General features: G+C 43.7%; 1 protein-coding gene across 3 annotated transcripts in view; it reads left to right on the top strand.

The window, feature by feature from the left end:
- Positions 1–822: 822 nt before the first annotated feature.
- ptprz1a (protein tyrosine phosphatase receptor type Z1a) overlaps positions 823–25,883 on the top strand; it is a 136,607-nt gene continuing 111,546 nt past the window's right edge. The window contains exon 1 of one of the 3 annotated variants that reach the window (XM_050072835.1): positions 823–1,250. In XM_050072835.1, the coding sequence (XP_049928792.1) occupies positions 1,190–1,250 (61 nt within the window). In that variant the 5' untranslated portion in view covers positions 823–1,189. The remainder of the gene's footprint in view (positions 1,251–25,883) is intronic. The other 2 variants (XM_050072836.1, XM_050072837.1) reach the window with 2 other exon arrangements.

Raw genomic sequence — 25,883 nt, 5'->3', positions numbered from 1 at the left:
AGAAAAGAACAAAACATATTTCAGAAGCTCAAAATTTCTGCCTTGGGTTTTTAAAATTGCGAGTATTCCTTATTTCCCTCTTTCTCCCCATCCTCCCAACTTCACAAGTCTTTATTTCTTTTTTATTTTACTTATTTATTTATTCCTCACCTTACTTTCTTTCTTTTTTTATTTCTCAACTTAATTAATTAATTTATTTATTCCTCACCTTACTTTCTTTTTATTCATTTATTTATTCCTCACCTTAATTTCTTTCTTTTTTTATTTCTCAACTTAATTAATTAATTTATTTATTCTTTACCTTAATTTCTTTTTGTTTATTTATTCATTTATTCCTCACCTTAATTTCTTTTTATTTATTTATTTATTCCTCAACTTAATTAATTAATTTATTTATTTATTGCTCACCTTAATTTCTTTGTATTTATTTATGTATTTATTTATTTATTCCTCAACTTAATTTCTTTTTATTTATTTATTCCTCAACTTAATTAATTTCTTTATTCCTCACCTTAATGTCTTTTTATTTATTTATTTATTCCTCAACTTAATTAATTAATTTATTTATTCCTCACCTTAATTTCTTTTTTTAAATTATTTATTTATTCCTCACCTTATTCTATTTATCTGTTCCTCGCGTTAATTTCTGTCGTCCATGCTTCCATTATTTTTCCTCTTTTATTTCGTTTTTAATTATTTCACTTCTTCATTTTTTCTTTTTATCACCTCCTTAACTTTTCATAGGCTACTGATAATTTATTCTCCTCCTCTCGCTCTGGCTTTGATAAAAATAAAAACAAATAAATAAATAACTGAATAAATAAAACGACGGCACACACTGATGTCAGTCTGACTGTGTCAGTTGTGGTTGATGTGGAGGAAGTGAGGCCGGTGTGGCTGCGGGCTGTGGGCGGTGCACAGCTTCAGTCTGGCGGCTCGCCCTCTGTCAGTCAGTCGGTGTGGAGGAGAGCGGACGGAGCGGAGCTACGCACCGTGACCCGGGATCTGTACTATACACACACACACACACACGCGCGCGGCAGCGAGACCAGAACCGAGCGACCGGCAGGCAGGCAGGCAGGAGCCGAGCAGCATGGAGCTGTGAGCTGCGGCCGACCCGGGACCTGCTCCCCAAACACCACTGTTTGATTTGTTTATTTACCGCATCTACGAGCTTTCTTTCCCCAACATGGAGACTGCAGGCTGCAGGCTGCCGCTGGCTGCACTCCTCATCCTCCTCTGCCAACAAGGTAAGACGTGTTGCCATTCATGTTCTGTCCTCGCATGACACAGGAACCTCAGACCCCCGCATATGCTCACATTTGATCCAAAGTGTTTTCAACTCGCTGCGCCAACTTTAAGGTGACTGCGCAGGTGAGAGTGAGAGAAGTGAGCTGAGTCCCAAACAAACCAAACAAGCCCTCGTGCACAATGTGCGTTTCTGTCATTGTTAAAACCAGAAACATGTCTCTCTCTCTCTCTCTCTCTGTGCTGTGTATCCGGGATTGAACCTGCGGTGCGTAACGCGCTGTGCGTCTTTGGAAACATTCAATGAAACGAGTCCAAATCGTCTGTGCGCAGGTTTTCTCGTGTGACTGAGACATGTTTGAGTTGATGCTGAGCGTCACTGCTCCTCGGGGTCTGTGGGATCGCAGATTAAAACGTTTGAGAGACGCAGGGCGTCACATACATCAGCTCCAAACCGGAGCTGTCAAGCATGAAAAGAGCAGTTTGGACACGGTAGTCTGACTGGCTTATTAAGGGTGTCAGAGGCTCCATATCTGGCAACAACAACAGCAGTAATCCCATAATGCTTCTCAGAAACAGATACTATCACTGCAGAACTATACACTGATGCATGTCTGCTTTATTCCAGCCCTGAGGCATTTGATAAAACATTTATGTGTTGACAGAAACACACGGAGCTCTTTAAATCTGTAGAAATACTGAATGAGAGTTAAAGTTCATGTGACTGTAAACTCATTCGAGCAGCGAGGCCCTGAGGTGTCTGATCAGGAAGAGACTTGTTGTCATGTGTTTTTGGAGTCTCGTCTGTCTGCTGTGGGAGTAATTCAGCTAGTTTCAGGTTTAGCTGGTGTCAGTGTGGACTGCGGTGACTGTCGCAACCTGCCCGTTTGCACAAATGAAGGGATGCAGCTTGTTTCAAAATAACACACTGAGGAGTGTCCAGCAGGGTTGGAGCTCCAGGAGACAGTCAACCTTGTGTTTTCTGGATGTGCAGCAGCAGCAGCGCCTTCTGTTTGCTTCATTTAATGTTTAATGTCTGTGATGTGATGACGTCTGTCAGAAGTGATCACGTTGCTCTCCTGTGTGATTGTTGGAAAAGTGCCGATATGATTTATGTTTCAGTACCAACACTGAAATTATACGTTTTTGATACCTTTTACTTGTAAACATGTTTTGCTCCAAAACGTTTGATATTTAAAGGTCCATTGTGAACGACTTAGGAGGATTTAGTGGCGGGTAGCAAGACGTGGCTTCAAACTTCTCCTGGTTGGTATTGGGTGCTGAATTATCCGCAGAGGTCTCTTTGTCTTCTGAACAAACAGAGCAGGTGATTTAAAGTGAAAAAACACATATTAAAGCAGTTTCATGTTAAAAATCAGTGTTTCTCTGATGCTGTTTGGCATGTCGGTGACAGGCTGCTAGCCCAACACCTGCTGATGTGTGCTCACCCTTTTTCTGTGATAACTTAAGATCCAGATGTTCCGGAGGTTTTTAGCAGGAGCCGAACTTCCAGTAGAGGCCTCTCTGTCTTCAAAACAATTAGACCAAGTGATTTAAAGTGAAAAAAACACTGATTAAAGCAGTTTCATGTTAAAAATCAGTGTTTCTCTGATGCTGTTTGGCGTGTTGGAGATGGGTTGCTAGCACCTGCTGATGTGTGCTCACCCTTTTTCTCTGATAACTTAAGATACAGACAAAAATAAGTGTTTGTTGCTTAAAACTTTCTGGCAGAACCCCCGTTTGAAGTGAAGGGTCACTGAATGGTATTTTTGTTGTCTTCCAGCAAATTCTGCCGTCATGTCGTCAAACACCAATGCTTTGTCACGTCCTTAGTGTCTAGTGACGCACTGGGTTTTCAGTGTAAAGCCATCCGCAGCAGTTCTCGAGGCTGAGAGCAACTGACGTAGCATAAAGAGTTAGAAAGTCCGCACAGGGCTGGAAGGAGGGGAGGTGGACATCTCAAACAAAATTTTCACTCAGGAGAAAGTTTGTCTCTTTGTGAAACCAGAAGTTGTAATTGTTTTAACTTAACATCACGTAATTTACGTATAGGCGCTGTGTCACCCACGTAAAATATTAACTAGGGCTGCCCTCTGAAAGTCAAAGAGTCAAATCAGTCAGAGATCCTTCAGGCAACTCAGATTCTTCAAGTCGAGCAGTTTTTTTTGTCAGTCAGTGAACTTGTAGGGACGTTTTGGTCTTCAGATTTAGCAGCAGAGTGAGTGCTCCCCACTTTTAACGCTGCTCCCTGGTACAGGCAGCTGAGGACCCAGACCCAGGGATGTGAGTAAGATGGAGGCAGCTCCAACTAACACCGACTTTCATCTGGGAGGCCAATTTTCTGTAAGGTTGTAAGGCCAAACCCTGTTCTTTTTTCCTAAACCCGACCACGTGCATGTGCTGGCTAAACATAACCACTGTTACAGACTGTATGCAAACTGTACATTTCCTGTGAAAACAGAAGTGTATTTTGAAAACAGACAATGCATGTAACAGGCTGAAGTTGACACGGCGTCCCAGAACGTCAACAACCAACACACCCAGGGTACCTTGGACGTCATATGTGGACGTGGAAAGTCCATGACCAAACGTGGACATGTGACGAGGTCACAGTGAGAACGTTTTTCTAAACCTAATCATGACCGTTTTAAAACATTAACAAGATATTTCACTGTGTTTCAGCTTTGGGTCACGTAGAGACACCAAAGGGTGCCCTGTGCATCCCAGTCAGACGCTGAGGGGCGTGTCATGTATTTGATGACATGTGAATGAGATCAGCTTGAGCAGCACTTCACTAGAGCAACATGAGCTGCTCTGAGGGAAATATTCTGAACCCAGGATGCTGTTCTTTACAGTCACTTAAAGAATATAGACATTCTTGTACATTTTACTGAGACACATTTTACAGAATCCAGCCTGACATTATCTCTGCTGGAATTTAAAATGAATTTGACTGGCTTTGGCAAGTGTTTATAATAACGAACCCACCAGTGCGTCCTGCGGGGTCGAAGAGGTTTAAGAAGTCAGTGGAGATGAATCGGGATTTGTCACCATAAGCCTGAACACTGGAAGGGTTTTCCAGCTCCTTATCCTCTGGTTTGCCCTCCCAGCCGTACGGTACAGTCGCAGCGTGCCAGAGAGGACACTGATCTGCTTGGTTGGATCTTTTCGGGGGATGAGACTTGAAACAAAGATTAGAGGGGGGAGAAGCTGGTCGGAGCCAGTTTTAGCTGAAGAGATGTGAAACCTTTTGTGCCCGGGCCAGTGAGCCTGGATCTGTGCTGGACGGTTCGGTACCTGCAGAAAGCCTCCGGGCTCCCTCACGCCTCCTCCTTTTTCATTTAGGCTGTTTTTTTTGTGTTGTTTTTTAATGAAGCTTTGCTGAAATGTCGGGGCACAAAGGAGGTGCCAGCTCGCTGAGGAGGCAGCACAGGAATGGTTGATGGTGGAAGAAAAGACACATGAGGAGAAAACTCAGCACCATCTGTCCTCCCAAAAGATATTTGTGAATGGGCAGTGCCAGCCGAGCCCTGCGCTGCGCCCGGGCTCATGGAGTCTCCGGGCCTCTTGTTGTCTAACAGGGAGTCTGCTGACAGATGGCCGTCACAGTCAGGCAGTCTGTCAGTCAAACACATGCAGGGGGCGGCTGTAGATGAGATGCCCACCACACACACACCAGGCGTGCCAACGCTGAGCTGACTATGACTGATAGTATTTGTTGTCCGTCGTTTTTGAGGGACAGATTCAAATATTTTTTCAAGTCTGGTTGAAAATACCAAATTTAAAAATGAAGGCACCAGTACGGCTCCAGGAGTGTAAGCTAACCATCCCAGTCATAATTCATCTGTGGATTATATTTTTTTTGCCTTTAATGACGGGACAGTTATGAAGCATGAGAGGTGGAGAGACAACAGTTGACATGCAGCAAAGGGCCTTGGGCTGGAATCAAACCTGCGGACGCAAAGACACTGCCTTTGTACACAGGGTGCTTGCCCTACCTACTGAGCTACTACGCACCCCTCATCTGTAATTTTTATTTAATTTTTTTCTGATGAAGAACCAAACAATGTCGGCATCATTCAGCTCCAATGTGTGATTTCGGACTGCATGCTGTCATTGCAAAGTCAAAAGAGGCTTGATGGGCATGACATGTAACACCACAGCCTCAGCCTGTAGTGTGAGATATAACATGTGTGTCTGCAGCCCTTTATAAACAATAATGATGGCAGAACATGTCAACAACAATCATTTACCATCCCTGTTATATGGGGGTTGATCTCGTCCTCTGCTCGGAGGATAAGAAGCTCCTGGACCTCATTGTTTTCCCAATTTCCAGACATTTCCGGCTGCTGTTCTTCTTTGAGTTAGCTGCTAACTGCTATCAGCTACTTTTTAAATCTTCTGCAGTGGCTTACACGCACAACATGCCATGAAATCGTCACACGCATGCGGCCCATGATTCTGTCCTGCCAGCTGTCCCGTTTATACAGACATCATTTTGGTGCTGTTACTACCTCCGATGCTGCCTTAAAGGAGGAACAACTCTGTCCCCCCTCCTTCCACGAATGTACGTTTTAGGAGCCGTACACATGCCACGCTTTATGCGCCCTCAGATTCCTTGTTTTTAATGTAGACGCACAGCAGTCACACTCAAACGCCAGAGTGACACTGTCGCAGTGCGCAACGCGTTCCCAAGCGCCCATCCCTAGAGTTCAACCTTTGGAGCACAGCAACGTGCACCGCATGTCATGTGACGAGGACCAACCAATCACAGCCGACAGATATCTTTCCCTTCTTCTGTAAATGTTCAGTCTGATAAACACGGAAAAGTTGATCATGTTAGTGCAATGTTCAGTCTGATAAACACGGAAAAGTTGATCATGTTAGTGCAGGGCTACCCAGAGCTTTACATTTGTCCCACAGACGACAGGCCGACACACTTATAAACAGCTCCTGGAAGAAGATCAGCTCTGTGCTCAGGGTTTCAGGTAAACAGGCTGTACGATGCTTGTTAAGAGACATGACCTGCCGCCGTGTTCTTGTAAGCTGGCACAGAAAAGGCACAAGAATAGCACCCAGTAAAAGACTGCCTCTGATATGTACGGCTCCTTACAGCCAATTGGCATAACGGCGGGAAATTCCTGCCTTGAAGAAGCAGTGTAAAGAGGGCTAATGATGGTGTCAAGTCGTGAAACCCATCTACTACAGCACAACCGTCACATCCTTCTACAGGCCACGCTGACCTGAAGCAGACAGGTGTATAGTGATACACACACATCAGCATAAAAGAAAAGTCTTACCTTAAAAGTCAACGTCACACTTACTGAAAGTCTTTCTAAACTTCAGGGGCTGAACTTCTGACCTCACTTTGGTGATGTAGAAGTGTACTCTGGGGTGTGTCAGTTCACCGTGACATCACTGGTGGGTGTGGTTACAGCTGCAGTGAAGCAAACAGCTGATCACAGTGATGCTGGCTGTGGTCAGAGGAGAACACAGTAACACATTACTTTTCAACAATACAAGGGATGCACAATAGCATCGACACGTCATTGGTATCGTCAGGTATTGGCTTTAAAATGAACTATTGGAATCGGCCAACATGCTTTTTCTTACCTTGCACAATGAATGAACATTACATATTGTATTTCATGTCCCCATCTGCTGGTGGGCCGTCATGATAAGAGTATGTCATTCTGTGTATGTAATCCTATGTCATTTCTGTAATAATGTGAACTGGTGAAAACATTTCAGAGAAGGTTATTGTACTGTGGGTGTCTCATACCACTGCGACCCTACACCAGGGTGCAGCACTGCTGGTCCCAGAAACTGGCATTAAACAAAATAAAGGTGGGAGCAAATTTGGTTTTCAATCTTTGTGATGATACAACATATTGGATTTTTTTTCTTCTACAAAACCTTAAACGTCTGTGTACAAGCAGCCGTACAAGAATTTTGTCTCATTGAAACACTGTCATGTCACATAGATGATAAACCTGAGCAGGTGTCTGATGCTCAGTTGTGTTGACATATTTGGGCTGACAGTGTGTGATCCAGTCAGGGTGTGTTTTGTGAATTACATCCTGTGTAAAAGCTCATTTGGATTCTGTTCATCCTTTTGGGGAAGGACACAAACAAGACGGCGGTCACCTCAGATGACCTCGTCTTTCTTCCTCTGTGTCCTCCCATCTCTGTCCAGAGCAGCTCCAGCCGGGCAGACGTCCCTCGCTGTCCCGCTGACAGTCTGGAGAAAAAACCGGAGCAGATTTCCAGTCGTGGCAGTGGGGGTATTTGATGACCAGATTAGTGGGTATTAGGCTCAACGGCATTCACTCAGGCGTACACAGGGGCCACCGGTTTGAATCCTCCCGAGTCGCCCCTCTTTTTCTTCCCGCTGGCCCTCGGCTGAATGGAGGCCGGGGTTACGTGGGGAAACAACCAGCCAGGTCCTCTGCGGAGGTCAGCTGAGGAGGCCCGTCCGTCCTGCGCCGCCTCCTCTGGCCCGGCCCGGTGAATTATGCTGTCAGAGGGGAGATTTGTTTTGTAACAGTAGGAAAGGGAGCAACTACAGAAAGAGGGGAGGTGTAGATTGAGAAGGGCGTGGGGGGTGGGTGGGGGTGGGGGGCTGATTCAGAGCAGCAGAGAAAAGAAGAGGCTGAGGGGTGGTTTCAGGGGGGGAGCATTTAAGCGTGACGCATGATGGCTCTGCGATTTGTCCCAGTGGCGGTGGCGGCGATGAGGAGGAGAGGACGCTGTCACACTGTGAAGCTGGAGCAGAAGTGTGGGAGCGCAGTGTGTTAGGGTGAAGGGGGGGTACTCACACACACACACACACACACACACACACACACACACACACATTCTTCCTCCGACACCTCGAGGTTGGAGGCCTCACAGAGCGATGGAGTGCAGGTTAAGCAGCACTCCTGCCTTCATTAGTCTTCGTGAACACCCCAGCCTCGTTACCCCCCCCCCTCCCCCCCACACACACACACCCCCGCCTCAGTATGTGTCTCCCATCACTGTTCTCAGGCCTCCGCTCCCCTCACACACTGTAAAAAGTTACCCGTCCTAACAAGTCATTTGGCGCTTCAGCAGGTGGATTGATGAAGGTGCAGCTGTGATCGGACTCAGCAGGTGAAAACTGGTCAGTTTTGAGATTTTGCCAGTTTTGGTCATTAAATGTGTCAAATACACATCAAGGTGTTTATTTTACTTCAGATATCTGCTCTGGAAATGAATCCAAAAAGCACATATTTAAATTTCAGAAAACTTGTAACACAAAAATACCTGTCTCAGTGTAAGTAATCATCTGGTGATATCTGTGAGATGAAATCTTTAACCTAGGGTGTTACTTTTTGTCTTAAGGCTCATTTATGCTCAACATTCGACACAGAGACAAACAGAGCCTTCTGTCTGTCTCTGCGTTTATTTTGTGCATGTTTCCTAAAAGCTTACCGGAGGTTCTGGAGGCAGTGTAGCATAGCTGAAGAGAGATACAACCATAGGACATGATGAAGAAATTTAAATAATGGCGGAACAGACTGAATCCGTAATAGAGTGAAAAGAATTCTCCGTCCGCATGTCGAGATGTAAAAAATGTCCGCACAGACCACTGTCTACAACATTACAACCTCCTCCACTGTCGCCTCGTTTGCTGCTGTGTAAAACTTCGACTCTGCTCTCTTGTGCCATCTATTGAATATAAATATATACCCATAAAAAGATCCCGGGCTATTATTTGCTTAAATCACTGAACTCAACAGGCCTATATTTGGAACAGGCCTTCAATTCCTTACACACAAACTGTTGCTCAGCAAAGATGGAGATAAATGATCAAATTGTTAATTTGAACCAGTATGACAGGCAGCAGAGGGCTGGAATCGAGCTTGCGGCTGCTGCAGCAAGGATATAGCCTCTGTACATGGGACGCCCACTCTACCCGATGAGCTACTAGGCACCCTCCCAACACTTTCTTCAATGTTCACACCCAGAGGAATATATCTAAGTCATTTGATCGCTGTACCCTGTCAGTGGTGTCATGCATCAGGGCTGAAGCTGTCATACATTTACTTTTTATCTCCACATTTTTATGAAACACTTTTTAGATCTCGGTTGATTTTAACGATATGATTTAACCAGATGAAGGATTATAGTCATCAGACGTTTGGATCTCTTATCAGAGAAACAAGCTGAGCAAACGTCTCCAGCTGCTGCTGTGCCCAACAGCATCAGAGAAACACTGATTTTTAACATGAAACTGTTTTATTCAGTGTTTTTACCAGTTTAAATCAGCTGGTCTGTTTATTTTGGGGATGAAGAGACCTCTGTGGATGATTCGTCTCCCAGTAAAAACCTCCTGAACAATGATCATTGAAGGAATTCTAACCAGGAGAAACTAGCTGCAGCTGAGACCCTTAGCGGCAGAAAATTCTAATTGTAAATATTCTGGATGTCACATTTCCCCAGCCTTAAATATTTGGGGTGTCTTGAAACTAGATTTTAAAACAAAGTTCTGTGGGTTTAAACAACGTTTGGACATCGTGAGACTGAAGAATTTAAGATTTTTGCGACGTTAAGATTGAGATTCTTTGCAGTGTGTTTCCTCGGGGCCTGATCTTTTTCCTTTTTTGTTTCTTACTCTTCAATCTTCTTGAACATTTTTTCTGTCCACCTCCTTTTTCCTTTTTCTGTCCTCAGCTCTTAATCTCTCATTTTCTTTCCTCCTTTCACAACTTCTCTGTGCTGCTGCNCCTCATTTGTCTCCTCTTTCGTTTCTGGGCGGGTGAGGGATGAGGGGTGTTGAGGGTAGTTTTTTTTTTTTTTTTGGTTAGCCAACCATCTTGTCTCTGCTGGTGTCCGCCTGGTGCTCTGCCACCACCGTCACCCACCCCCCTTCCTCCTCCTCTTCCTCAGTGCCCACCGCCCCTCTGGATGCTGTAATGGATGACGGGGCAGATCCGGGTGGCCCATAGCGCCTCTGAAAGGGGGGCCGCTCACACCGGGGCCCATTGCAGCGGAGAACAAGTGGAGCCCCCGCAGAGTAGCTGGTGGAGAGCCATTTGATTTGTCCTCCACTTTTCTCCCTGTTCTCTCCACTCCTCAGCTGCCTGCGAGTGTGTGGTCTCTCTTCGATCCTGGATGTTCGATGGCCCTCGTCTCTCAAACCACTGAATGCCCAAAAAAGTGACGCAGAAAAAGGCCGGCGTTAAAAAGGCCTGCGTGGAGGACGCGGGTCGGTCAAGGTCCTCTTCAGCGAAAAGGGCCGATTCACTCCTTTTCTTCCCGTTTCAGTGGCTGGTGGAGGGGATCTAAGCAGGTGAATGTGGAGACGCTTTAGGCAGATGTTGGCGTGCACAAAGGGATTCGATGGGCCTCAACAAGGCTTTTCAAGTATTTACAGAACATTTACATTTACATTTCAGGCATTAGTCTGATCCTCTTATCCAGATCAGCCTCCATTGAGTGCAGCAGGAGAATGAGCTTAAATTCCTCGATCACCGACATTACAAGCTAACAGTAGCAGGGGGTCGAGCTGTACAGCACCGTGTCAGCGCTCTGAAGTCTCCAAAGGAGTAAGAGAAGAAGAATAAAGAGCAGAAAAGAGACCCAGATACATTGGGTGTTTACAACAATGTGAAAGACCAGACTAACAAGTGATTTTCACACAGTGTGAATGGGTTTCAGGCCACTTGGGGCCATAAAAACAAGACAGGACTAACATATTATCACCTTGTAAGGTTGTTATGGCTTTTCTCACATCCTGTAAAACACAAAGCGACACGATCATCACCTCTGAGCCGTGTTTGTCTCCACCTGATGAGTCCAAGTCCAATATTCTCTCTGTTTTAGCTCTGTTTTTGGTCTCCACCAACTCCTGAGGGAAATTTCTGTCTCTTGGGCCTTTCAGTCACTTGGATCTGTTATCCCACCAGATTTCATGGCTCTAGGACATATATGTCTGAATATATTTGGGCCTCAGTCAGCTGCTACAACTTCCAGACTTTTGCCACCTCAACTTTCACATTTCCACCTGACGCAGCTCGACAAAACACTCCATATATGTGACTGTGTGATAGTTGTGGTATCATAACAGCCTGTCACAGGTTACAGCTGATGATTAGAGGAGAAGTGGCAGAGCATAAAGGTCCAGGTGGAAAAAAACAATCACTTAGGATTTTACTAAAAGAAGGAAATCAGCTGTTGATTTATATATATAGATCCCAGGGGACATTTTTTGTATTTGGAAGCTGTTTAAATGTGTAATTAGTGGCAGATTTTATTTAGTTGAACTATTAATATTGTAACAGAATCTGAATCTCACTCTGAGTTACTGTTGTTGTTCACAAACTAAAGAAATGAGACATTTTAGCTTATTGTGTTGCAATTCTGTTTTCTTAAATTAATAATAAAATACTTTTTAATATGACTTTTGTCATATCATCAAGAACCTCGTTGTCGCAAAACTACCCGGAAATATTGTGATATTATTGTAGGAACATATCGCCCACCCCTAAAACAAAGATACATGCATTTGCTTTTTTTATTGAAATATGATCAGTATTTCCTGGTTTACAAGACGGGGTCTGATTGGACCATTTTCAGATGTGCAAAAAACATCACCATCTGGCTGTCTGCCTCATAACCACATTGCTGGGATGTGTCTCGTGTGGTGACATATGCAACATACTTATTTTAAGCCAAACTATGATATTTTCTAAACCTAATCATGTATCTTTGTGCCTAAACCTTTAGAAAGTGAAACTGCTCCTGTTGCAGACTGTCATTTATTATTAATAGATAGATCATATTTGATGTGTGTGGGTGGAGCATGCCTCTGGAACAGAGCATGATTATTATCATATTATAATTATATCATGATGATCAGGTCATGAAACTATTATTTCTGATTGTGGTTTAACTCACTGCACCTCCATGTGTCTCAACTGGAGGAGTTACAATCTGAACGTCTTTCCAACATGGTGGGAAAATACACTTTTGAAAAGAAAATAATCTAACTTAGCTGTTAAGATTCCGAGGGCTTCACTTTGACCTGAAGTCTTCAGGTGTGTCGGATCTGAAGGTGAATACCTGCAGAGGTCAGCTGTCACTTTGACCTGCACTTTTAGGCTTGTACAGCCCTGAGCAAATGTTTCCCCCAGGGGCACTTGCTCCTCAGACGGAGGATCTGTCCTCCTCCTCCTCCTCCTCCTCCTCCTGGTCCGACTGGTTCTGCACACGTCTGCTCCTCAGAGGGAGGCCTCAGGTTGTGTTGACACACCTGAGCTGTTGTACAAAGATCGGAAGGATTTGGGAGTAAAAATGTGGACTTCACCCATGAGGCTGGTCTGCAGGGAGGCGTGTGACAGCTGTGAAAGGTTAATCCAGACAATTACAGCAGTTACATCTAATTGGAAGCAGATATGAAGTTTTCAGTTTGTCAGTGAATGCAGCTGAAGTTGACCTGGGATGAAACCAAAGCTGATGACCTCCAGATGTTCTGTTGGACCCACAGGTCGCTGGTTCTATTGTATACATCATGTGTTATTGTTGTTCCACTCCTGTTCAGATCATCGGACAGTTTATTTATTTTGTAGAAAACTATCCAGTCAGAAGCCACAGGTGTCGTCTCCAGAGGATGCACCCCGAAAATACAAACATCTGCAATCAAACAACATTTTTCTGATGTTACACTGGAATATAAATATCGTCAGTGCTGAGGGAGGAGACAGAGAGAGGAGTCGTATGGTCATTAAAGTGAAAAGGGTTCATCCTCAGGGGAGCAGGAATTACACATTACGTCATCCAACTCATCCTCACTGTGACCTCGTCACATGTCCACGTTTGGTCATGGACTTTCCACGTCCACATATGACGTCCAAGGTACCCTGGGTGTGTTGGTTGTTGACGTTCTGGGACGCCGTGTCAACTTCAGCCTGTTACATGCATTGTCTGTTTCCAAAAACACTTCTGTTTTCACAGGAAATGTACAGTTTGCATATAGTCTCTATAAAAATAAAAGCACTACGTTAGTACAACATCATGAACTGATGTTTTTTTCTGATGTTTTGGAAAAAGAACAGGGTTTGGCTTTACAGTCTTACAGGAAGTACACACCGGCCTCCTGGGTGAAAGTCTGTGGTTGTTGGATTCGTCCACCACCCCTCCCGCCCTCCTTACTCGCACTTTTGCTGCCTTAACATTCGCTCTTGTCACCAGGCACCGTTAAACTATAAAAGCAGCCGGCTGCGTATCATGCCGATGTGAAAGGACAGCTTTTTTTTTGTTGGTGTCTGAAACCGGAAGTCACAGACCAAGCGCTGGATTTTGACGACTTAAGAGTGAGACTGGATTACTGTGTGTTGAGGAGTACTGTGTCTTAAAATTAGTGTACAGCCTTCAGTGTCTCCAGAGGAAGCTGTGTGAAGTCTGATAAGTGTCCTCACGTGATGTCATGTGTTATTTAAATGGACTTCATACACACACATACATTTCTGGCATCCTCCTCAGTGATGGCTGTCAGAATGCAGCGATTTAACACTTAATGTGACACATACGTCAATGTACCTTCTGAGGTTGCCGTTGACTGCTCCAGTGGAGGCATGTCGCGGTCTCTCCTGACAGAGAGGTCTCCCGATGATGTAAGCAATGCGCTCATTTGCAGCAGAGAGCTGTGAGTGGGCGGAGCCTCTGGTAGCAGTTGTGATTTTTGTGTGTAAGTTTGATATTGAACTATTTTCGTTTAACTTTTTGGATGATTCTTGCAACAGAGGACACAGAGTTAACGGCACCTGTTACCTCCTTCCAAGCCTTTGATTTACCTGTCCCTGTCACATCACTACTAACAGAAGAAAAAAAAAACGTTTTTCTCCACTTCACCTAAAATAACTTCAAACCCAGCTTCAGAAAAGTTTTTCTGCCTCTGTCCGCAGGTCGACAGGACGCACCTGTCCATAGTAATTATCACCTCTATTTATGATGGTCACTGGCTGTTTATGGGCGGGTTGTATGCTAATTGCTGACGAATGGGAGCGCGCTATCAACTTGATTGGCATTCATGAACATATTCACAGGCCTCCAATCAAATCCGAATATCCTGCAGGGTTCATGAATCCAGCATAGGTTTTTAGTACCAAAGTTTTTTATGTGCAATGGAGTAATTTACAATAATACAACACAACATAAACAGTAAAATACGGGCAAAAACTCAGTCAGTGGAAAGTGGAAAACACTCGTTATGATTTCTCGGAGTCCAAAGTGATCTTTTCAGATGTGTCATGTTGTATCCAGCCATCAGTCTAAACTCAACAATATTCAGTTCACAGTGATACAAAACAATAAAGCAGCAAATCATCTCACTGGAGAAGCTGTAAGACTCTTTTTGTCAATCAGTTAATCAACTAATCATTTCAGCTCAATGAAACGTTTAATAAATTCCACAGCAGCGTGAAAACAGTTGATTAGTCCATGATGGTTTCTGCACAGTGTTCTTCCTCTCCTGCAGATGAAGAGCACTGATGCATGTTCTTCATCTTCATCTGCTGGTCGTTAGCCGGACTCTTTGTTTGGCCCAAAAACTGAACACCCAGTGTACCTCCCTCTGTGCATGCAGCAGACGGATGTTTCCACGTCTCTGCATGTTACTGGCTGGTTGAACTGGTGCAGTAGCCCAGGGTGGGTACTGGGGATGTTGGGAGGCAGCTGGTGGAGGAGGAGGTGAACAGCAGGAGGTCGACTCGGCACTAACTAGCTCCAACCAAACGGCTGCATCTGGACCGCCAGGAGCTGATTTACTGCAGATATTTTTAGGGACAAAGTACAGTTACAGTTCACCTCGATGTCACATGAAATATGTTTTTCTCCCAGTTTAATTTAGATCATTAACAGAGAGCAAGAGACAATGTCAAATTAAGAGATTTTACTTTAAACAATGGGACATCTGTGATTTGTATTTTATGTTCAGTGTCAAACTATCAAACATTATAATCTCATAAAAAGAGAAAATATGTTTTATAAAATGTGTTTCAGATGATGATGATGATGATGATGATGAGGAAACATCTGCTGTCATTACTAACGGGGAGAATCCAGCAGAAGTGTGTCAAGGTTAAAGAAGGACAAAGTGTAAAATCCATAATTTCCTCTGTGTCTCACCCCCCGCTGCTCATTTCAATTAGGTCATTCCTCAAAATAGTCACGCATCCCCAAGGCACCGTCACAAAATGTCCGCCTGTTAATGAGCTGGTGATTGTGCTGATGATGTTCGCCTGGTTACACCGAGGCGGCGCCGCGGATTCACGCAGGTGAAAAAGCAATTAGTGCGTTTGGCTGCAGACCTGCTACTCATGCAGGACGACTCCTGCTGTGACCTGCAGATGATGTGGCGATGACATCATCTGGAACTCTGCGGAGGGGGCGGGACATCCTGCTGAGGGAGGGAGAGAGAGCAGGTGAAGGGTTGTCTGGACAGAGGGCTCATATTTAACTCCTCAGGAGGCACGTTGGACCAGACTGGAGGTTTTTACTGGTTTCTAAGTCTTGATTTTCTTCCTTCCAGATGGTTTCAGTGTTTCTTGTTTTCTTGCAATAGCAAAAATAAAGAAAAATCTTTGCCCTGCTTGCAGCTCTTTCAAAATCCTGCTGTCAGGATTTATCTGAAACAAAGGAACAGAAAGATATGTCATAGATCTTGTGAAATCTAAGGTTGAAGAGTCAGTTACACTAATAGTGACCAAGGTCACATGATCATACCCTGTCATTAAGTATCGCTACATTTTTCTGTTTTCTAAGACATGGTAGAGTCCACAGGAGAGACCGTAAACATGGATGTCAGAGAGTTGCTGGTGTATCAGGACTTTGAGAGGCAGGTGGGACATGTTGGTTCCTCCCTGCTCTGCTGCTGATGTCTGAAGCTCTACATGTTGATGGTGGAGGCACCACACACACACACACACACACACACACACACACACACACACATAGCATTGACTGCGTCCTGCTGGAGCGTGAACAGAAGTCAGTCAGCCCACCTAAGCAGAGACGGTGACTCTGCAGAGTGTCGTCTGTCTTCCAGACGGTGTGAATCAGTGTGAAGCTGCAGTCTGTCTGTGGTGAACATGAACATGTGGTTTAGACACAGTGACAGAGAGAGTGTAGACCTGATGCAGAGACGGAGGTTTGATTTGCAGCTACTTTGTCTGCAGAACTTTTCTCCATACAGATTCAGACCACAAACGGCGGTGCATTCATGTATGCATGTAAAGTGTTTGTATAAGTTGTGACTGCAGCTGAATGAATACAGTCTGTGTGTCTGTGCGATCACAGAAATATTAACGTAACTTCTTAACGCAGCGCACAGTGGTTTGTGCAGTGTTTTTATGCGTCTCTAGTTTGTTGAGTTCAGTTCTGCAACAACTAATTAAATGGTTAAAATTGATTATAAAACAGTTGGCCATGTACTTTATTATGTCTCCGCGCTGCTGTCTGTACGTCCCATTCTCATGAACACAATATCTCAAGAATATCTGAAGGGGATTTTCTCACATTTGGCACAAACGTCCACTTGGACTGAAGAATGAACTGATGAGGTTTTGGTGGTCAAAAGTTGCTGTAACCTTGTGTTCATCTCATTCTCATGAACATAATATCTCAAGAACACCTTGAGGGAGCTTTCTCAATTTTGGCACAAACGTCCACTTAGACTGAAGAATGAACTGATAAGAATTTGGTTGTCGAAAGTCAAGGTCGTTTTTGGCCACAACTCAAGAATTCCTACACTAACTATGACAAGTCACAAGTCTCACACATGTGTCTAACAGGATGAAATAGTGAAGTGATGACATTTTATATCCAAAAGGTCAAAGGTCAACTTCACTGTGACATCATAGGCTGAATCCATATGTCCACCCTCTGGACCTGCAGACTGAGCCGTACTGTAGGTAGTGTGACGTATTTACTGTCATCACATAAAGTCTGTGTGGGCAGAGACTGTAAGCGGCTGACAGACAGCCCTCAAGACTGTTTTACTCGTTACCATGGAAACATTCGACTGTCGCTGCGGTCATATTCCTATATGTCACATAGGGTGATGAACAGTGCCTGCTCATCTGTCCCTGCAGATAACAAGATATAAATCACATATAGCCTTCTTTGTGACTAAACAAAAATGTATTAACACAGGCATGTATATACATATATATGTATGTATATATGTATATATGTATATAACAGGCTCCACATGTTCAAAAACACACGTGTGTAAATCAGGACTATAACTCAATAAATGAAGTATTTCTGACATTAGAAACCTTCTTTTGCTGTTTTGCAGCCATATCTTTAGCCTATGTCACTGCACAGCCTGATTGGAGGCAATGATAAAATACATTATCAGTCCCTCGACAGCCTGTACTTAAACATATCTCTGTATCATGATGTGGTTGAATTTTATTTCTGGCCGACACATTTCAAGTAACATTTTAATACGCCTAACTATCAATAACTATTTTACACATTCATACGTTTTTTGTTTTGTTTTTTTGCTAGTTGAAAAACCCACAACGTCACGTCTGTATGGCAGTAAACTGTAGGTTATATAATCAAGTCTGCTGAAGTCTGCACCCCAAGCGGACTCTCTGGAGGTCTGCAGAAAGTCTGCTTGAGGCCCCTTGTGGACTGGAGGAATTGTATCTTCGGACAGCACTCAGCACTGTCCGAGTGTTTCCTTTACAAACTAAAGAATTTAGATATAATTTCTGTTTATTTTTTACTGAATATTTGAAGCAAACTGTAAAACTAGATCACTTATTCAAATACATAATAGAATATATATATTTTTTTACATATTTGTTATACCATCAAGAATATTATTGTCGCAAAAATACCCTGAAATATGGTGATATTATTATAGGGCCATATCGCTCAGCCTTACTTGCAAGTTTGTATGTTTGCTGACCCTTTTGATGACTTCTTGGAAATTTGGTTCACATTTTTTATATATTTGGATGGAAACTTGGCTTCAGAGGTTTTGAAGGCATTTAATTAAATCTAAATCTTTTTAAATTGCATTTTAAATCTATTTATATTTTGCTTTAAACATTTTTTATTAAAAAGAAGGGCAGTGAAAGAACCAGAGGCTGTTTTTAATTTTATGATTTTATATACTTTTTTTTTAAGGATGGGAATTATAAAACAAAAAGTAAGAAAACACATGCAAACATTGCATTTAAAACTTGATAACTTAACATCATGTTTTTTTTCCATAAATTTGTTGTACATTTTTACATTTAATTAATGTGGTTAAATCGTCCATATCTGTCAACATTATTCATGAGTTATTTATATCGCTGCTAAAACAGGCCTCACTTTAGAATTTGGACTCGGACTGCCAGCCTCTGTGGATTTGTTCAGTGTTTACTGACTGTTTTCCCCAGTTGGCAGCTTAGAAATCCTACATGACTTGAATGCAGCATCAGCTCCCGAAATTCACTCAATAAATAATCTTTTAATTAGAAACATGTTCTTACGACATCATTAACAGCGTGAGCCTCATCTGAAGCCTGAGCTGAAGAGCAAATGAATTAGTAAAAAGTTTATAATATAAGTAAGTGGCTTTCACACACACACACACACACACACACACACACACACTTCCTCTCTCATTGTCTCTGCTGTGGGATACAGCGTTGGCACTCTGCTTGGTCCATTCAGCTCCAGTGTTTAATTAAGTCGTTTTTCTGTTAGAGAAGCTTTTCTTTGGGCCTCTGACAAACTGTTTCGTCACCGTGTGTACGATTAGATTAGAAACACGTCTGCTGGAACCAAAACAGCTCCGCTTGGAACAGACGCTTCATACATTTGGGGGGAAATCTGGGTGAAGAAGAAACCCGCTGCTCCTTCACTGGTGATCAGGTATTCAGGATGGCGACCTGTAGAGACTCACAAGCCTTTTAAACAGCAGTCAGAGATTCATCCTCTGTACGGTGGCCTCTTTAGGACACCTCAGGCTCGGCTCTACACTGTCAGGTTCAACTTTTGTCAGACTCAGCTGGACTTTCTTAGCAGTGTGTTAGGGTAGAAAATAGTCCTCAATAGCTCACAGGTGAATCCATCCAAATTGGGATGATTAAAAAGGATGCAGGATGTTGATAATAGAAACCAGACACATGTTCATCACCACACGGAGACTAGTACGTTAGAAATAACACACAATGACGTGTCACTGAGACATGGGATAGAATGAAAGATTTAGTGCAGATGGTTTTGCTAAAATTAAAGTATACAAGTCTGATGGTGTTCTGTATTTTTAGAAAACAGAAAAGCTTTTTACAAACATATTTGAAGTCTACACAGGAAATTTGACACAGATTGAGCCATGGATGCACTAAGAGAGCAGTGTACTGTGCTGCCACTTTCTGCATGGTATTGCAGAGAAAAAAACCTGCATCCCTTCAGGGGTAACTTTGGAATTTTTGAACTTGGTTCATCAGTTAAGATTTGGTGTTACAATCCCTGGAGTTTCAGCACACTTCATGCCAGAGCATAGGTGTCTTAGCTGTGACCACCCGGCAGAGCCACCCCTCAACACATCATCACTTGTGAACCTCAACATCATCGGGTGTTTTGGCCTTTATCACAAGACACCCTCCGCTGAGGCAGGCCCACCACAGACTGATCAGGCCTGGTTGTGTGTCAGAAGGTTGGCTCCTCCGAGGTCACCAAGACGGGATCCTTCCTCTTCAGACGTAGCCAATGACTGCACCTCTCAGCTGTATTGGCCAGATCCTTGACCACTTTCCTCTGGGCCTGCCCATGATTCCCAATTTCCTTGAGGAGCCTAGTGGTGGAACTCGCAGTGAAACCTCTGCAGCCTGCCTCGATCGGTTGCACCTCAGCTTTCCATCCTCTAGTTGTTGATTCAGTTACAAGATCAGCGTAGCGCAATCTCTTAAGTTCAAACACCTCCCCCATGACATCCTCCCAAGGGACAGTTAGTTCTGTGAGGAAAGCACACTGACAGGACTTCAACCAGAGCAACAGGGTTGGTCGTAAGTTGGTTCCTACTACGTCTGGTGGAACTAAGAGACACCGGCCCAAGTCAGCGTGCATTTCCCAGTTCCTGGCTCCATGTAGCAGGCTTGAATCAGGAGGCAAGAGGCTTGTTACTTGATTTACTCCCTCCAGGACGAACATTACTTTCCCATGTTTTGTATCTAAGTGACTAATGGGAACAAGCATTTTTGAAACTGGTCCAGTTAGCAAGAGCGGTCTTTGCTGCTGCTCTCTCCACCTTAGGCTTTCCTCGTTTGCACATGGAAGGGCAGAGAAGTGTGCTCTCTCTGCCTTATCCCAGATTTATTCTTGTGCAGCAGACCCAACGCCGTGGCCTACGCTGTTGTGAGCATTTATATTTGTGCTGGTGTGTGTGTCTCACTCTGCAGTTACACTTCCAAAACACTGGTCGGCGTCTGGGTCTCTGTGAAGTGCTGTAAAGTTTAGTTGATTCAAAACACACATTAAACACACATTAAATATGGCTTCATAGAGACAGTTTCAAACACAAGTACACAAATCAGCTTCACTATAACTCGCAGCATTCACAAACACTTGTCTTTATCTGGACACATTTTCCCCACAAATACAACATGCTAATGTTATTAGCACAAACCTATGGCATTTTACATTGCATAAATTAGCCTAGTGGCTAGCAGACTTTTCCTCTTCTCATATGAAGCCAGGGACAACAGCAACATTTAACAAAGGTAACCATCATTATAGAAGAGATGTTTTGAAAACTTTTTCAAAAGAAGCCTCACAAACATGGAGAATTGTTTTTGTATTGTGAATTTTTATGGACGCTTAATTTTTCTAAAACCTTTCCAGACACGTGTGCTTACATTTCTTCAGATTATGAGCCTGTCCTGGGTCATGCAGAAAGGTGCTGCTGGGATCAAATTCATTCCAGTTTGATTGCTGGTAAAGTTTCTGTAAACACAAGGCCACCTGGACGCCATTTTGTTTACACATTACCCAGATAGCTCCCATTAGAAAAGTCGTGAATGCCACAGGAATGTGATTTAAGAGAACTTCAGACCACCAGTTCCCTCCAACATACACACCGCTGCTTTGTTCTCTGATTGATGCCAGCGTGAGCCACATGCCACCTACATTTAAGTCTTCCACATTTTTTTATTCTTTAATTTGTTGCTGTGCCGCGACATAATAAATCATTATTTATGTTCTGCTCTGCAGCAGCTCAGACATGAAGCTGAGGCTGGCATCGCTAACAGTGAAGGTTTAAAATAAATAAAGTGGCTCTGAGATCTCTGTGCTGGAGCCGTACCTCGCTCAATTTCCCTTTAAATCTTCCTCTTCCTGTAAACAAGTCGCTCTGAGTGGGGGCTCTTTGTTTTAACATCTCTGTCGCTCTCTGAGTGTGTGGAGCCGCTGGCTGTGGAGGTGACGGCCGGGCAGACGAACAGAGAGAGGCACTCTGAAGGTTTTCGGCTGCAGGGTCTGTGTGAGATTGATGCAGCAGCAGCAGCAGCAGAGGCTGGCAGGCAGTGAACGGCGGGCAAGTACCCAGCAGACATTTAAAAGTTGAATAGGTGTTGATGGGACAGCCTGCGTCAGTGCTGAGAACTGGTGTAAATACAACAAAGAGTGAAAGTCGAGACGACATCTGCAGTCAGCCAGGGCCGGTTTAGTGAAATCAGGACCTGAACATTTGTCTCCAGTGTTTCCAAAAGCTGTTTTCATTTCGTTCTTTCATTTCTTTTTCTGTACTTTTCTACAGGGATGTTGAAAAGAAATAAAATCCTGAACTCTGTAATTCTGCCTGATAAAGATCCTTTCACTGAAACATGACAGTGAGCAGGATTTCATTCCCTTTGGGATCAGCCTGTTTCTTTGTGATGCCAGCAGCGCGGCTCTAGGGATGGAAACGTCAGTTTTTGGGTCCACCTCTTTGGTCCGAACTAGTGTGATCTCACAGAAATACATGAAATAACCACGACCTCTGAACACTGCATTAATTGGTGGTGGCACGTGATGTGTTGAGTCTACATGGTGGAAGCACGGTTGAGTTTAGGCACCAAACTACTGAGTTAGGTTTTAAAAAAAGGTTGTTGTGTTTTCTGTTAAAATAACTACAGTGCTACGTACAGGATGTACGTATGTCGTAACTAGACGTAACTACGTAAAGGATGTAAGTACGTTCAGGTAAAAGAAGGAAAAGTTGACTTTTAGTTTCAGGGACACAAACATCGTTCTCCTGGGAGAAAGTCCAGTGTTTGTTTGACCTGCCTGCTACCTCGACCTTGTTCCTGCATGGACTGTCTCTCTCATAATACAAGGGCTGTACCCGAGTCAGAATTATGTCCGTTGAATCAGATTTGGCCGTGTAATATGAATATTAGACAATTCGTTTTTTGTTTATTTATTTATTTTTTTAAAATAAAGTTTTAAAGTTTCAGTGGAGCTCAGTGGCATTCATGTCACATATTAAAGATATTTCTCTGGGCATTTTAGCCTTTAATTGACAGGACAGGTGAGTGTGAAAGGGGGAGACAGAGAGGGAGTGACATGCGGCAAAGGGCCACAGGCTGGACTCGAACCTGGGCCGCTGTGGCAATAGCCTTGTACATGGGACGCCTGCTCTACCACTAAGCCACCGACATCCCATTCATGTAACATATTAAACAAGCTTACGCTGCTAACAATGGATCAGAAATGTGCAACAACATTTTTGGCGAGACTAGATATAAAATAAAAGGCAGAGACTGTGTTAAGTCACCGTGAGCTGTAAATTCACCACTTTCTAAGAGCCTTATGGTAGAAAGTTTCTCCTCCTCTGTGCTGTTGCATCATGTCCTCAGTTATCTGTAACAAAGAACAGCACTCACTCCGCAGTAAAACCTGGGGACTAAAACATCCTCAGAAGTGCACTGCACAGCACACTAACTAACAAAAACAAAACTGATTGTTGTATGATATGATGTTGTGTGATTGTGGTGTGGCTTGGCTCTGGTTACACCCTTAGGCCTCATTTACACCGCAAGCGATGCATTCGCGAAGCTGTCCACAAGCGTAGCGGCAGCACATGTGTATTCACACCAAAATTGAACAGATGCGGCCGCTGCTGTCCCGTCAAAACACAAACCACACCTGAGCAGTTGGTGGCTGTAGTGCACCATGTTTGCAAATCTCCAATAAACCCTAAAGAAGAAGTGAGTTTGGACCCACAGCCCAGGGTGGACAGGTTCGCGCGCCAGTTATTATTCCAGTGCTTGGAGAATTAATATTTAGCACTACAAATGGGTAAGTACATGAAACGTGTGCTTGGTCAAGGGGGAGATGTAGAACGGATGCGGTGTGAATGCTCTAACCTGTTAACATGCTCGCCGAAATGAAAACGCGAGTAACAGCGACCGTTTGCGAGCTCTACATGAACGCATCGCTTGCTGTTTAAATGAGGCCTTAGTGACAACCTTGTACAGAGACTAAATGTCGTAGAAACTGCCAAATTGGTGACATTTTTCAAACAGCTAACATTACACTATTTATCGGAAATCAATTCTTCGCTGCTCTAAAACAGCTGCACAGAGCAACTTGCTGTAAATTGTAAATTGACTGCATGTGCATAGTGCTTCTCTCATCTTCTGACCACACTACATGTCACATTCACCCATTCACACACCGGTGGCATTCAGGGTGCCACCTGCAACTCAGTAACCATTCACACGCTCTCACACACTGATGGAACATCAGCAGCCATCAGGAGCAATTTGGGGTTCAGTATCTTGCCCAAAGATACTTTGACATGCAGACTGGAGGAGCCGGGTATTGAACATACAATCTTGCGATTAATGGACGATCTGCTCTGCCTCCTGAGCCACAGCTGCCCCTGTGTAGGTGACTGTTTTAGCAGCAAAGAAGAATTGATTTCCGGGACAGCTGCTGTTTTATCCAGCTGTGAAACTAATGAAAGGTTAATTCATAAATGACATGATATCAGATCAATAGACTCATTTATTTGCCAATACCTGATCGAGCATTTTTGGCCATATCAGAGGCATTCCCAAAACTGGTATCTGTATTGGAATACTAAACTCTGCTTCAAGAATGGGTTTATATCTTCCTGTGCCAGAGCCAGGAAAACGTTGCAAGTGTGGATCAGATGAGAGACGAAATAACAACTAAGGAATCAACACATTTCTTTTATCGACATGACAAACATGAAGCACAACCACAGCTTCTGTGTCGACTGAAAACGACATTAGCAGGACAGATATGACACTGGAGACTGACTGGTTGAAGCAGGAGACCAAACCTGCTCATTGTTCAGCCGCAGCACATAGAATAAAACAGAGTCTAACCGAACACGGTGGCTGCAGAGTGTTTGGCTGCGGCCCAGAGAAGCTGCTGATGGAAACTGTAGACAGTCAGATCCATTATTCATCTGCTCTCCCCCCGGACACATCATTTGTTTCTGACCACAGATACAGGTCACACATGAGTGCATCAACACACACACACACACACACACACACACACACACACACACAAAGCTGTCACAGAGCTGTTCAGTCTTATCACAGTTCAGTGTAGTGAAGTCAGTGTTGGAAGATGTTGACCAGAGACGTTACAGTGCAGTTAGAAGTTAAGACCATAACCACACACACACACACACACACACACACACACACACACACAGAAGTGAGTGTGCTGACTGACAGGAGCAGGAGAGAGAAAGAAAAAGATAAAGAAATTACAGGCGATTCCTAAACTGTCCTGCTACAAACAAGTAAAAAACTAATGATTATCTCATTGAATTAAATTATATTACACAGGAAGAAAAAAGTCAAGAAACCCAACAGAGATTCTGCACCATGTTAACAAATTATTCACATCCACATATATTAACAAAATATTGATTGGTGGGAAATCTGAAGTACTTTACACAAACCTTTCCCCCACAGATGGTCGTTTAATTCCAGTAGTGATTCAGCTTAATTGCAAACTCAGAGTGCCAAAGCAGCAACTAGTGTGACGTTACCATTATGTAGTGCAGTAAAGGTGTGGAGGCCCAGGAGGTGGGTGGAGGTACCAAGAGATTTTGACACCAGAGGCTGGCCTCGTCACATACTGACGTTTGGTCAGGTACCCTGCGTGTGTTGGTTGTTTTGATGTTCTGGCATGCCGTGTCAATTTCAGCCTGTTACATGCATTGTCTGTTTTCAAAATACACTTCTGTTTTCACAGGAAATGTACAGTTTGCATACAGTCTCTTTCAAAATAAAAGCACTACGTCGGTACAACACAGCAAATTGACGTTTTTTTTCCTTCAACAACAAAAAAACATGGTTAGGTTTAGGAAAAAGAACAGGGTTTGGCTTTAGAACCTTGTGGGACGTAACACCGCTCTCTTGGGTGAAAGTCAGTGTGTGTTGGACCCATCCACCAACCCTCCCCCCTGCCAATGAGGATTACAGACAACCACCGTCTGCTGGTATGGATTCAAATAAACACAAGAAGTTTGTGCTCTAGAGAAAGGATCATAAGATCATATGATAAGCTATTATGGCAAGGCTTAACCATACAGACCAGTGAGCAGTGATAACTAACATGTCTTTGGGGTCATC

The sequence above is a fragment of the Epinephelus moara genome, chromosome 20 (assembly GCF_006386435.1).
Source record: "Epinephelus moara isolate mb chromosome 20, YSFRI_EMoa_1.0, whole genome shotgun sequence".
Classification (NCBI taxonomy): Eukaryota; Metazoa; Chordata; class Actinopteri; order Perciformes; family Serranidae; genus Epinephelus; species Epinephelus moara.
This window is presented reverse-complemented; position numbering and strand designations above follow the sequence as displayed.